Source organism: Anomaloglossus baeobatrachus, chromosome 12, assembly GCF_048569485.1.
Source record: "Anomaloglossus baeobatrachus isolate aAnoBae1 chromosome 12, aAnoBae1.hap1, whole genome shotgun sequence".
NCBI classification, from domain to species: Eukaryota; Metazoa; Chordata; class Amphibia; order Anura; family Aromobatidae; genus Anomaloglossus; species Anomaloglossus baeobatrachus.
In genome coordinates, this window is record NC_134364.1 from 68,818,707 (window position 1) to 68,832,214 (window position 13,508).

Genomic DNA, 13,508 nt, shown 5'->3' on the forward strand with positions numbered 1-13,508 from the left:
ATTTTAAAGTTAATTTTAATCAATTTAATCAATTGGAATATTAATAATTTACACAATTGGATGTGATTAAAAAAAATGTTCCTGTGCTGAGATAATGTTATATATGTGTCCCTGCTGTGTACTGTATAATGGCCGTGTCTGACCGTACAGGGACATGGTCTGACCATACCACATCTCCTGGGCAGGGGAGGAGGCAAAAAAAGTATACAGATATTACAGAACAGGATCGCAAATAATTATTTCATTGAGTTAAAACATTTTTTTAAAAAGAGGCAGGAGATGTTTTACCTCACAGAAAGAATTATATATGATCCTGTGCTGTAATGTCTGTATACTCTCTTTTGCGTCCTCCCCTGCCCAGGAGATGTGGTATGATGAGACCATGTCCCTGTGTGGTCAGACACGGCCATTACACAGTACACAGCAGGGACACATAGATAAGATCTCAGCACAGGAACATTTTTTTTTTTATAAACACATTCAATTGTGGAAATTATTATTATTCCAAGATCTATTGATTAAAATGAACTTTAACATTAACGTAACCCCTTTAAGTCAGGTCTGATATTGACGACCAAGCCTAAAGATAGACTATCAATACTGGAATAAGTTTTGTAAAACCTATTTGGGCCTAAATGCAGATAATCCACTTTAGCATGTGCTGAAAAAAAAGATTGGCTAACCCAAGGACTGTGACCCGGTCTCATCCTTCTCTAATGCTGGGTTCACACATAGCGACGCAGCAGCGATCACGACGGGGACCTGACCTTATCAGGATCGCTGCTGCGTCGTTACATGGTCGCTGGTGAGCTGTCAAACAGGCAGATCTCACCAGCGACCAGCCCCCAGCCAGCAGCGACGGGTGGAAGCGGTGCTGCGCTTGGTAACTAAGGTAAATATCGGGTAACCAAGGGCTTGGTTACCCGATATTTACATTGGTTACCAGCGCACACCGCTTAGCGCTGGCTCCCTGCACGCCAGAGTACACATCGGGTTAATAAGCAAACCCTTGCTTATTTACCCGATGTGTACTCTGGCGTGCAGGGAGCAGGGAGCCGGAAGCACAGGCAGCGTGAGAGCGGTGGACGCTGGTTACGAAGGTAAATATCGGGTAACCATGGAAAGGGCTTCCCTTGGTTACCCAATGTTTACCTTGGTTACAGCTTACCGCAGGCTGCCAGACGCCGGCTCCTGCTCCCTGCTCGCTTCAGTTCGTCGCTCTCTCGCTGTCACACACAGCGATGTGTGCTTCACAGCGGGAGAGCGACGAGCAAAAAATGAAGCTGGACATTCAGCAACGACCGGCGACCTCACAGCAGGGACCAGCTCGTTGCTGGATGTCACACACAGCGACAGCGACGAGACGTTGCTGCTACGTCACAGAAAATGGTGACGAAGCAGCGACGTTGTCGTCGTCGTCACTGTGTGTGACACCGCCTTAAGGCCATAGAACTATCCCGAGGATTACCATATTTCATGCCATTTACCTGCTTCATCCTCCGCAAAAGAGATGATGTACTGGTAATAGTTATTGATGAGGCCAGGAAACATGCACGTCTGCCCCATCCCCATGCAGATCTCATGGTACTGCCATTCCCCCGTATTCGGATCTTCCTTTAAGGCCATCAGTCTTCTGTTGTAATGAAAAAGAAGGAAATTAAACCCAAAAATTATTTTATTTTTAATATATTTTTATTTTAATCCAACACTTGACCACCGATAGCTAGGTAAGAGACATTGTGTTCCCATTCTTTTTTTAAGTCTTTTTTTGCCTGCTCTTCTCACGTGTATTTTGTGCCAATTGTATCAAAATGGCACACATTGGTAGATGAATTTTGTGCAACATCAAAGCTGATTTTTTTTGGTTCTTTTATGCTTTTTTTTAGGGTTAAGATTTGCACAAACTTTTATAAAATCATGTGTTCGTCTTCAATTACGTGAAAAGGAAAGTCTAATGGCTCTTACTTGGCCTGTTCATGTTAAAGGGTTATTCCCATTTTAAGAATATATCACCTACCCTTGGGATAGGTAATATGCTGATCGGTGGGGTCCGACCACAATGACACCAATCTTGAGCATAGTACTCAATAATCTTTGCCAGTTGTATAGAGCCTAAATAGAGCGCGGGAGCACATGTCTAGCTCCACAAAGCCGCATTTTTGGCAGTGATTGGACGACATTGATCAACAACTTATCACCTCTCTTATGGCCTGAATAGTCACCATATAAGGCCTACCTCACACATCCATGCAAAAAACTTACGTTTTGCACAGTCCATGGTGTAGGTAGGTATGTCCATCCATGTTTGTGTTCCGTGTGCTGTCCGTGTGTTATCCGGATAGCACATGGACAGCATGATCTTGTATACTTACCTGTCTCCGGTGCTGCTGACACACTTGATTCCGGGTCTGCAGTCAGTGCAGTGAATATTCATGAGGCATAATGAGCGGGACAGGAAGCAGCAACAGCGCTGGAAACAGGTAAGTAAACATGTTTGTGCTGTCCGTGTGCTATCTGTATGTCACAAGACCAGCACATGGAACACACACACACAGATAGGTAAGTGTAAAAATACATTTATTTCTCCCTGACCTGAGTTTCTTCCAGTACCGATCACACTGATATCACACGGATCACATCAGTGCGTGGTCCGTGTGACATCCGTGCTGCCGGCACAAAACAGACATGTCACTGTGTGGAGCACATGGACGCGCGTGTGCTCCACACAGACACACGGTCCGTGTCAAAACACGGAGGTGTGCGCAAGCCTATTGATTTAATGGGTCTACTTTTCTTCAGTACGTGTGAAAATGGACATCATATGTACCGGAGACACGGATGTGTGAGGGGGGCCTAAGGGTGGGTGCACATGATCCGGACTCATGAGTGTTCTCCGCAGGAGACCACAGCAGCCCATGCTCACGATTAGGGTTCGGGTCGCTGCGGACTTTCACTCTGTTCTCTCAGCTGAGAACACTCGCATCTCCACAGTATAAATTGACATGCTGCGGCTCGGAACGTTGCGCAGCAGGTCAGTTTATGCTGAAGAGAAAAGAAACACAGTGAGAATGAGATTTCTATAAATCCATCCACTGTGCTTGTATTGTACAATGCAGCATGTTGGATGCAGTGAAAACATACTGCATCCAAAAAGGGCGCGCACCCTAAAGGCCACTTTACACACAGCGACATCGCTAGCGATGGCGCTGGTGAAATCACCCGCCCCCGTCGGTTGTGCGTCACGGGCAAATCGCTGCCCGTGGCGCACAACATCGCTAACAGCTGTCACACGGACTTACCTGCCTAGCGACGTCGCTGTGGCCGGCGAACCACCTCCTTTCTAAGGGCGCAGTCCGTGCAGCGTCAAAGCGACGTCAGTAAGCGGCCGCCCAATAGAAGCGGAGGGGCGGAGATGAGCGGCCTAACATCCCGCCCACCTCCTTCCTTCCTAATTGCCGGTGGCCGCAGGGACGGTGATGTTCCTCGTTCCTGCGGTGTCACACATAGCGATGTGTGCTGCCGCAGGAACGACGAACAACATCGTACCTGCAGCAGCAACGATATTTGTGATTAGAATGACGTGTCAACGAGCAAATATATGGTGAGTATTTTGGATTGTTAACGGTTGTTCCTGCATTTCACATGCAACAACTTCGCTAACGAGGCCGGATGGGCGTCATGAATTCCGTGACCCCAACGACATCTCATTAGCGATGTCGTTGCGTGTAAAGTGGCCTTAAGGGTATGTCCACATGTTCAGTATTTGTAGCAGCAAAATCTTCTCCAAATATTGGAGTTTTAGCAGGAAAATCGCGGAGTAAACTATACATGTTTTGCCACATTTTTTCCCCAATCAGCTGAACAATGTGGTCGCATCTCAAATAAATAAAGGAGGTTCGTGTGATAAGACGATCCCTTTAAATCTGCTAGTATCACTGATTCTTCCCATCGCTATCTCCTTATTGATAATCTCCTGTTTCTGGTCCTGTGAGATCCCACATTGTGCTGAAGTTGAGCTGAGACTTTTTCAGATTATGGTAAAGCAGATTACCGCTGCATTACTGACGCTTAGAGCACTTGATAATGAAAAAAAACAAAAAACATACCCGCTCATAAAATCTCCAAATATATAAAGTCCATTTAGGTTTGGATACTCGCATCCTCGGTACACGTATCCGCCAGTGACGGATTTCCCAACTTTATGGGGGTAGGCATATATCGGAAGAACGTCATCTGCACAGAAGAATATTTGGTAATTTAGGGGTGTCCAGCATACATAATAGTGTATAAAAAACATAATTGCTTAAGCTGACCATAATAACCAATCACTGCTCAGCTCTCATTTCAAATTCTGCTCTTAAAAAATGAAAGATGCACTGTGATTGGTTGCTATGGGCTGTAATGTAGCTCCCATTCCTGATGTCTGAATGAAGCCTAGTGGTTACCAAATACAACATTCACATATTAATAATTTAAGTTCCCTTTTTAACATGCTCTAATTTCTAAATATGTAGTTACTTCTTATAATTGGTAACCATTAGGCCTCATTCAAACTGCAGCTGCGTTATAGTATCTGTGTTGTCCATAGCAACCAATCACAGCATAGCTTACGTTTATGAAGAACAGAATATAAGATGAAAGCTGAGCTGTGATTGGTTGCACTGTATAATGGACATCCCAGAATGTGGCCCCCAATGCTGCCATCTGGAAAAGGCCTAATAGTTACTAAATCTAAAGTGCTAAGTAACTACACACAGAATTATAAATGAAAGCATCTTAAAGGGGAAGTCCATATTAAACAGCCCATGAGTTGTGTGTTTTAGGGCATAGTTAGCAAATATAGTTGATTCGACCACTCGAGACTCCCAAACTACCACAATGGCGATATGCCTGCCCTTTCCTTCATTTCTAATATGCCTTTGATTAGCTTTTAGAACAGTCGTGAACACTAATTATCCTCTGCCAGTCATCTGGGCGGAGCCTCATCCACGAAGAGTCCATGGCGATATGCCTGCCCTTTCCTTCATTTCTAATATGCCTTTCATTAGCTTTTAGAACAGTCAAAAACACTAATTATCCTCTGCCAGTCATCTGGGCGGAGCCTCATCCACGAAGAGTCCATGGCGATATCCCTTCACTTTTCTTAAAGGGGTATTCCCATCTCCAAGATCCTATTCCAGTATGCAGTAGGTATAATAATAGCAAATACCTCCAATTAGCAATGTAGTATAGTTCTTCTGATCCACTATGTCACTTACCTCATGTTCAGGGCATTGCAGGACCTTAGGTATCCATGGTTATGACTATGAGCAACTAACTAACTGTGACTTTATGTGTGGTCGTAACCATGGATACCTAAGTTCCTGCAATGCTCTGAACATGAGGCAAGTGACATAGCTAATCAGGAGAACTATACTACATTTCTTATTGGAGGTATTTGCTAATATTAATATTATTATTACTACTATATATTGGGATAGGATCTTGGAGATGGGAATACCCCTTTAATTTCTCATATGCTTTAATTAGCTTTAAGAACAGTGGTGAACACTAATTAGCCTCAAATGGTCATCTTGGTGGAGCTTCATCCAGAAAGAGTTTAGCTGTAGGCACTGTAATCTTTTCCCCATGGGCATGAGTGATGTCCTCCACGCATCTGTCACCCAGCCTGAGAAAACAGCACGTTGCATGCATGACTAAAGCCTGCTTTACACCAGTCGATCTATCGTGCGATAGCACGAGCGATCGTACCCGCCCCCGTCGTTTTTGCGTCACAGGCAAATCGCTGCCCGTGGCGCACAAACTCGGTTAACCCCCGTCACACGCACTTACCTTCCGGACGACCTCGCTGTGGGCGACGAACGTCCACTTCCTGAAGTGGGAGGGACGTTCGGCGTCACAGCGACGTCACACGGCAGCCGGCCAATAGAAGCGGAGGGGCGGAGATGAGCGGGACGTAAACATCCCGCCCACCTCCTTTTTTCCACATAGCCGGCGGGAGCCGCGGGAGGCAGGTAAGCTGTGTTCATCGTTCCCGTGGTGTCACACGGAGCAACGTGTGATGCCACGGAAACGATGAACAATCGTCGCCATTTTAATTAAGCAATTTTATAAAACCTAGCGAGGAGTACACGACTCACGATTTGTGAGCGATACTGCGTCGCTAGGAGGTGTCACACGAGACGACGTTGTGCAGTATGCCGGATGTGCGTCACGAAAACCGTGATCTCGACGATGCATCGCACAATCGGTCATCTCGTGTAAAGCCCACATAAGGGTTGGGTGGAAAATGCCAATCACGCCAAGGTACACTGCTGCTTGCCAGACTCGTCCTGAAGGAGGCGCTGCATGGATGATTAATAGAGGAGTGTAATTATTAGAGGGTTAACAACTACCATGATTTGGGGCAAAAAGGTAATCCTGACAGAAACCTCATCAGAAGCATATTAAAGATGCATAAAAGGTGCAGAATATGAATATGTTATGGCGGTAGTTTTGAAAGCTTAGAGCATGAGAGGGTCTTTCAGTTGCAATAAATTTGTAATGTTTTACCTTACGCTGTTTTCCGGAATCCAGCATTGTTTATCTTTTGTTCCTGAGATGTGGCCTTAAGGGTACTTTACACGCTGCGACATCGCTAGCGATTGCTAGCGATGTCGTGTGCGATAGCACCCGCCCCCGTCGTTCGTGCGACATTTGGTGCTCGCTGCCGTAGTGAACATTATCGCTACGGCAGTGTCACACGCACATACCTTGTCAGCGGCGTCGCTGTGACCACCGAACAATCCCTCCCTCAAGAGGGAGGTGCGTTGGGCGTCATAGCGACGTCACTGCGGCGCCACTAAGCGGCCGTCCAATAGAAGCGGAGGAGCGGAGATGAGCGGGATGTAACATCCCACCCACCTCCTTCCTTCCTCATTGCCGGTGGACGCAGGTAAGGAGATGTTCGTCGTTCCTGCAGCAACGATATTAAGGAAAGGAGCGACGTGTCAACGATCACCCTTTTTCGATCGTTGATCGTTGGTGTCACACGCTGCGATGTCGCTACCGGCGCCGGATGTGTGTCACTAACGGCGTGACCTCGACAATATATTGGTAGCGATGTCGCAGCGGGTAAAGCACCCTTTACTATCAATCTAGTGTTGTTAGGCAACTGGGTGTGATTTTGAAAAATTTCCACAAAGACCACACTCCCTTGGATAAAATTGGATGAAGACGCCATATGTTAGGAACAAAGGGGTGCGGTAACCAAAGAAAAACAACATCAGATTTAGGAGAACAGTGACATTTACACCAGTTAAAGGGAATCTGTCACCAGGTTTTTGCTCCCCCATCTGAGATCTGCATAATGTAGAGACAGAGAACCTGATTCCAGCAATGTGTCACTTACTGAGCTGGTTAATCTTATTTTGATAAGATCAATGTTTTCTCTGCTGCAGATCTAGCAGTTATACAGAGCACAAGAATATACTGGACTACCTGCAGCACGCCAACTAGTCCTGTAATGATAATCTATTGCTGATTAAACAGCGATTTTATCAAAACTACACTAAGCAGCTCAGCAAGTGACAACACTGGAATTAGAATCTCTGCCCCTATGTTACGCTGCTCTCAGATTAGGTGGCAAAAACCTGCTGACAGATTCCTTTTAATAAACTATGTATTTATGGCAAGTGATAAGTCCTCTTTAAGTCAAAAAATAAAAAGGAACATTATAAGTCCAGTCTGCAACCAGATTCCAAAAAGGGTAAGATTTTGGCCATTTGGGCTCTGCAGACCCGTAGTGCACTGGAGAGCCATGCCGAGAATCTGGCAGTAAACTGCTGCACTTTGCATGCATACTCCAAGATGTGACCTCAGTCTTACAGAAATGGTGGGAGTTGCTAAGGAGCGTACAAGACACAGAACCTGGAATCTGCAGATTTCTTAAAGAGAATCCGTCACGGCCTGACATGAATAAAACATTCCACAATGTGAATCTGAGGCTCCTGGTAAACTTTCCACCCCGTCGTGTACTCTGCGATCTACTCTGTTTCTGCAATGCAACCTCTGGGTGATTTATACCACTGTACACAGCCTCATATATCACAGCTTCTCATTGAACAGTAGCATGTACCGCAGCTCTTTAACCCATTCGCGACCTGGCAATATTACATTTTATACATTTTTGTTTTTTCTCTTCCTCCTTTCTTCCAAAAACCATAACTTTTTTTTTTAAGTGTTCTGTTGACATTTTTAACAAATTGTACTTCTGAATGACGCTATTCAATCTCTGAAATAGTGCGTTGAAAACCTGAAAAAAAATCTTTTATCAAATAGACCAAGTGCAGTAAAGTGGTGACAACAACCCCCCCCCAAAAAAAAATAAAAAAATAAATATGTAATTCCGCCATGGCACCCATTCTGCGGACATGTTCTTCATGTCAGTACCATGGTGGTGGCACCAAGTATTTTTTCTTTGTATAGTTTTTTTTTCCAGTGGTGCAACAAAATCCCAAAACGTAGTTTATCATTATTTTCTGAAATCCGTATTTTTTTTTATCCTAGCGCTAATAGAAATATATATGAGTTGTTGTTTTTTTTTGCATAGCAAAAATATTCATTTTTAATCACTTTTAGGACATTTTTAAGTGTATGTGCAGTAAAACAAAACCAAGAATTCTGTCATTTCGATAATTTTTTCTTTATGCCACTTAGCCTACAGTTAGAGGGGTATTCCCAACTCTAAGATCGTATCCTAATATTTAGTGGGTGTAATAATAATAATAAGAATAATAATATTATTATTAGCAAATTACTCCAATTAGAAATATAGTATAGTTCTCCTGATTAGCTATGTCACTTACCTCATGTTCAGGGCATAGCAGGACCTTAGGTATCCAATGGTTACAACCATGCATCAAAGTTAGTTGCTTGTGGTCGTATCCATGGATACCTAAGGTCCTGCAATGTTCTGCACATAAGCTAATAATATTAGCAAATATCTCCAGTAAGAAATGTAGTATAGTTCTGATAAAGCCATGTCTCTTACCTCAGGGCATTGCAGCTTAGATGAGTAGACGTAACCATGGATACCTAAGGTCCTACAATATCCTGCACATGAGGTAAGAGACATAGTGAATGAGGAGAATTATACTACACTTCTAAATGTAGGGATTTGCTAGTATTATTATACTTACTACATATTGGGATAGGATCTTGGAGATGGGAATACCCCTTTAAGTCATTTTTACATTTTGATAAATGGTATTATTTCTGTTATTACTTTCATATTTTTATTAATTAATTATTATTATTATTATTATTATTTTTAAACCGGGAAAGAGGGTTGTTGCAAATTTTGTGCCCATAGTAACCAATGAGAATGCAGCTTTCATTTTACTAAATCAATTTAACTTCGCTCTTATTGGTTGCCATAGGCAACAGGGACAGGTTTTCCCATTAAACCGACTGGGCCTCATATGTACACACAGAGTAAAGCAGTTACACATAGCAACCAATTATAGTGCGGCTTTAATTCTACAAGGGCAATTTAAAAAATGAAAGCTGAGCTCTGATTGGTTGCTATGGACATTGTGTAGACAGAGTGTAGTTATCCATAGCAACCATTCAAGTTTCAGTGTCTATAAAACATGAAGGGCACAGTCTGACTGGTTGCTATGGAGTAGGCCTCAATAACAAAATGGCCTTAGGGTGCAGTTTGACGTAGTAGAAATCGGTGTGGAAACCAGGCAGAAAGTGTTCAATTCCCCTGCAGCACCCCCCACAGGATAAATTAAGCATTACACAATTCCTAGGAAACTCCTTTTTACTTCTAAATTATCAAAATAAAACCTTTTGTGACCGTTATATTGGATTTCCCCTCTATAGAATGGTCATATACTCATGATTCGCAGACGTGTGGCCACACAATCGGCAGTCATTACCTAGAGAAGAATTGGCGCACAGCTTTTTATCATAGCAGCTGAAGCCTTCCCTGGCTCTCCAGCCATAATTTTTTCCTTTCTCTACAATGTCGACTTCTTCGAATTTATTCTGTCCTACATCTCCACAGAACAGGCGTCCTTTCCCTTCCTTTGTATGGGGGTCTCCCCTATCAAATGAGCAGCGCCACATGTTCCTCACCCCATAAGCATAAATTTCGGGCCTGGCCAATGGCTCATTGACAAACGGGTTGTCTGGTGGGATTCGGTAAAGAGGTCCATGGTTGTTATGATTCACATCAATACGGAGGACTTTGCCTAATAATGTTGATCTGAAATTGAGAGGAGAAAGAAGATATAACACAATAAACAAAAGAGAAATATCCAGGCAAAAAAAATAGTTTTGGACCCGAGATGGCCCACTCTATCATCCCCCTGTCTTACTTACCTATCTTGGGTTTTGAGATGTGAAGACCTCCATGTTCTCTTATACCAGTGTATTTGAATAATGTTCTCTTTAAAGGGAACCTGACACCAGATTTTTTCCTAAAAGAATCCCCTTCTGCAGCTCCTGGGCTGCATCCTATGAAGGTGCACCTTGGCCCTGACTCCCCTTCCAGGCCCTAAAATAACTTTATAAAACTTGGCCCTTAGGTATGCTAATTACCTTGGTTGACCAGTTGGGTGGGCTCATTTTCTGCTCCTTTCCTTCCTCCTGCCGATGATCGCCGTCCTCCTGTCTTGATTGACGGGATGACGTCCTCCTCCTCGTCGCATTTTCATATCTCGCGCCTGTGCAGTTAGGTCGGCTCGCGCAGGCACAGTTTGCACTGCCATATTGCGGGCAGAGCAGAAAACACAGCTGCCCTCGCTCGCGCTGGTGAGCTAAATGCGCAGAGTCGAGATTATGGGCGGGTGCGAGCATGGCGCTGGTGAGGTCGGCGCTGTGCATGACCTCACGAGTGCCATGCTCGTACCCGCTCATAATCTCGCGCTTGCGCATTTAGCTCACCAGCGCGAGCGAGGGCAGCTATGTTTTCTGCTCTGCCCGCGATATGGCAGAGCGAACTGCGTCTGTGCGAGCCGACATAACTGTACAGGCGCGAGATTTGAAAATGCGACGAGGAGGATGACAGAGGGCGTTATCCTGTCAATCAAGACAGGAGGATGGCGATCATTGGCAGGAGGAAGGAAAGGAGCAGAAAATGAGCCCACCCATCTGGCCAACACATGTAATTAGCATACCTAAGGGCCAAGTTTTATAAAGTTATTTTTGGGGTCTGGACGGGGAGTCAGGGCCAAGGTGCACCTTCATAGAATGCAGCCCAGGAGCTGCAGAAGGGGATGCTTTTAGTTTAATAGGTAAAAATCAGGTGACAGGTTCCGTTTAAGGCCGGGTTCACACAAGTTTAATACGCGGCCCCCATATATACTGCAATGCCTGATCTGGTGATGGGTCTCCCAACCCAAGCCTACAGCCTCATACATGTCTATGAGGTTGTAAGTTCAGGTCAAGTCAGTCGCGGTCAGTCTGGGGCTTTGCTGTCCATACCATGAAATAACGCATGTGTGAACCCGGCCTAAAGGGTTGTCCAGGATTAGAAAAATATGGCAGTCTTTTTGCAAAAATTGCAGGTTTTGCGTGGTACTGCAGTTCTCCTTCAGTATAACCCCTTTTCACCCTCTTAAGTAACTGGGTATAATTGTATGGAATGGGCTCAAGAAGGGGATCAAAAAAATAAAGTAAAACATAAAAAAAAACCCTGAAATTTAAATCGCCTCCTTATTCCTTTTAAAAAAAATTAAACAAATGCAAAAAAGTAATCAGTAAACTATACTTGGTATCATTTGTTATAGTAATAGTTAGATGTATCAAAATATTAAATTATTTAAACTGCACAATAAAAAAAAAAAAATAGGAAAAAAATAAAAGCTGAAATATCCGTTTTTAAAATACAAAAAAAAAAACAAACAATCAATGGAAAAATAAACAAGCTATGGCTTTTGGAAATAGCGAAGGAAGAAAATGAATTGGCAAAAATTAGCTATCAATGAAGCTGAGATAAAATACCAGATGGAGAGCATGAACAATTGTGTAGATATTTTATAGAGAAAAGTGGTATCACAGATGACAGACAGTCATGTGGTTTTTGGCAGTAGAAGGTCACAGCGTTTGGCTGCGCAAAACGCTCCCTGACTTTCTATTGTTCCTGCTGTTGATATTCTTTCCATTGGGTGCCTTTCCTGCTGGCTTTTCATCTCTTTCCCTTTAGGACCCAGCAGAGCATCAGTATTCCCTTTGTGCTTAAATACTCCCCTGGACTAGTGCTAGTGATATTATTCAGTTCATTCAAGCTCTGGTTGCAAGCAGGTGGCTTGTACTCATCTGTGGTATAGTTACTGAAGCTTTAATTAACTTCTACTGGTGTCATCTATGGATAAGTAGTTATTTTATTTTCCCGTGTGTCCTGCTTGTGCCTTCTATAGTGTTTAATGGGATTGATGAAGACCTCATCCCATCCATTCCCTATTTAGGGCCCAGCACTAGGGACCAGTGGTAGGTTTGGTCAGGGGTCACCATCTCTCCCTTCCCTATACGCAGGGTTCCTCTTCCCTTCCCTTTCGCTTGGTACTCCACTGTACCTAGCGTGGCAAGTAGTTGTACTTTTCTAAACCTCTTTGGACTTAAGGCTGCTTCACACACTGCGACATTGCTCAAGCGATCTCGTCGGGGTCACGGAATTTGTCACGCACATCCGGTCGCTTTAGTGATGTCGTTGCGTGTGACACCTTTGAGCAATTTTGCATCGTTGCAAAAACGTGCAAAATCGCTCATCGGTTTCATGGGGGTCCATTCTCGAATATCGTTGCTGCAGCAGTAACGATGTTGTTCCTCGTTCCTGCGACAGCACACATTGGTACGTGTGACACAGCAGGAACGAGGAACCTCACCTTACCTGCCTCCCGCCCGCAATGTGGAAGGAAGGAGGTTGGCGGGATGTTCGTCCCGCTCATCTCCGCCCCTCCACTTCTATTGGGCGGCGGTTCAGTGACGCAGCTGTGACATCGCTGTAACGCTGAACGAACCGCCCCCTTAGAAAGAAGACGGTTCGCCGGTCACAGCGACGTCGCAGGGCAGGTAAGTATAGTGTGACAGGTCTGGGCGATGTGCGCCACGGGCAGCGATTTGCCCATGTTGCATAACCGATGGGGGCGGGTACCCACACTAGCGATATCGGTCACGATATCGTAGCGTGTAAAGTGGCCTTAAGCAAAATAATATAAGTAGTTTGGGTTCCTTTTGATAATGGTGATAGGTTCTTGTCTTCCAGAAGGCTCAATGCAAGCAAAACTTTGGTGAAGCGGAACTAAGAAAGGGGCAATACTGGCACAAAAACTGAAAAAGAGTCTATTTAGACTGAAAAAAAGAACCAAAATGTTTAGTAGTGGGTAAAGCTGAATATGCTATATACCGGTACGCTATCTTGCTTTCCAAGTTTTTCTTGAATGTATTATGTATCTGGAGGACACATGGCTACTAAATGATTAGAAACAGAACACAACTCAAATTCCCCCAGGATATAT

At 44.2% G+C, this 13,508-nt stretch overlaps 1 protein-coding gene across 1 annotated transcript in view; it reads right to left on the minus strand.

The window, feature by feature from the left end:
* The window catches only part of HHIPL1 (HHIP like 1), a 33,463-nt gene that overhangs the window by 10,824 nt on the left and 9,131 nt on the right, over positions 1–13,508 (minus strand). The window contains exons 4-6 of the mRNA XM_075330991.1: positions 9,927–10,255; positions 4,107–4,233; positions 1,488–1,633 (exon numbers count right to left, since the gene is read on the minus strand). Of these exons, the coding sequence (XP_075187106.1) occupies positions 1,488–1,633; positions 4,107–4,233; positions 9,927–10,255 (602 nt within the window). The remainder of the gene's footprint in view (positions 1–1,487; positions 1,634–4,106; positions 4,234–9,926; positions 10,256–13,508) is intronic.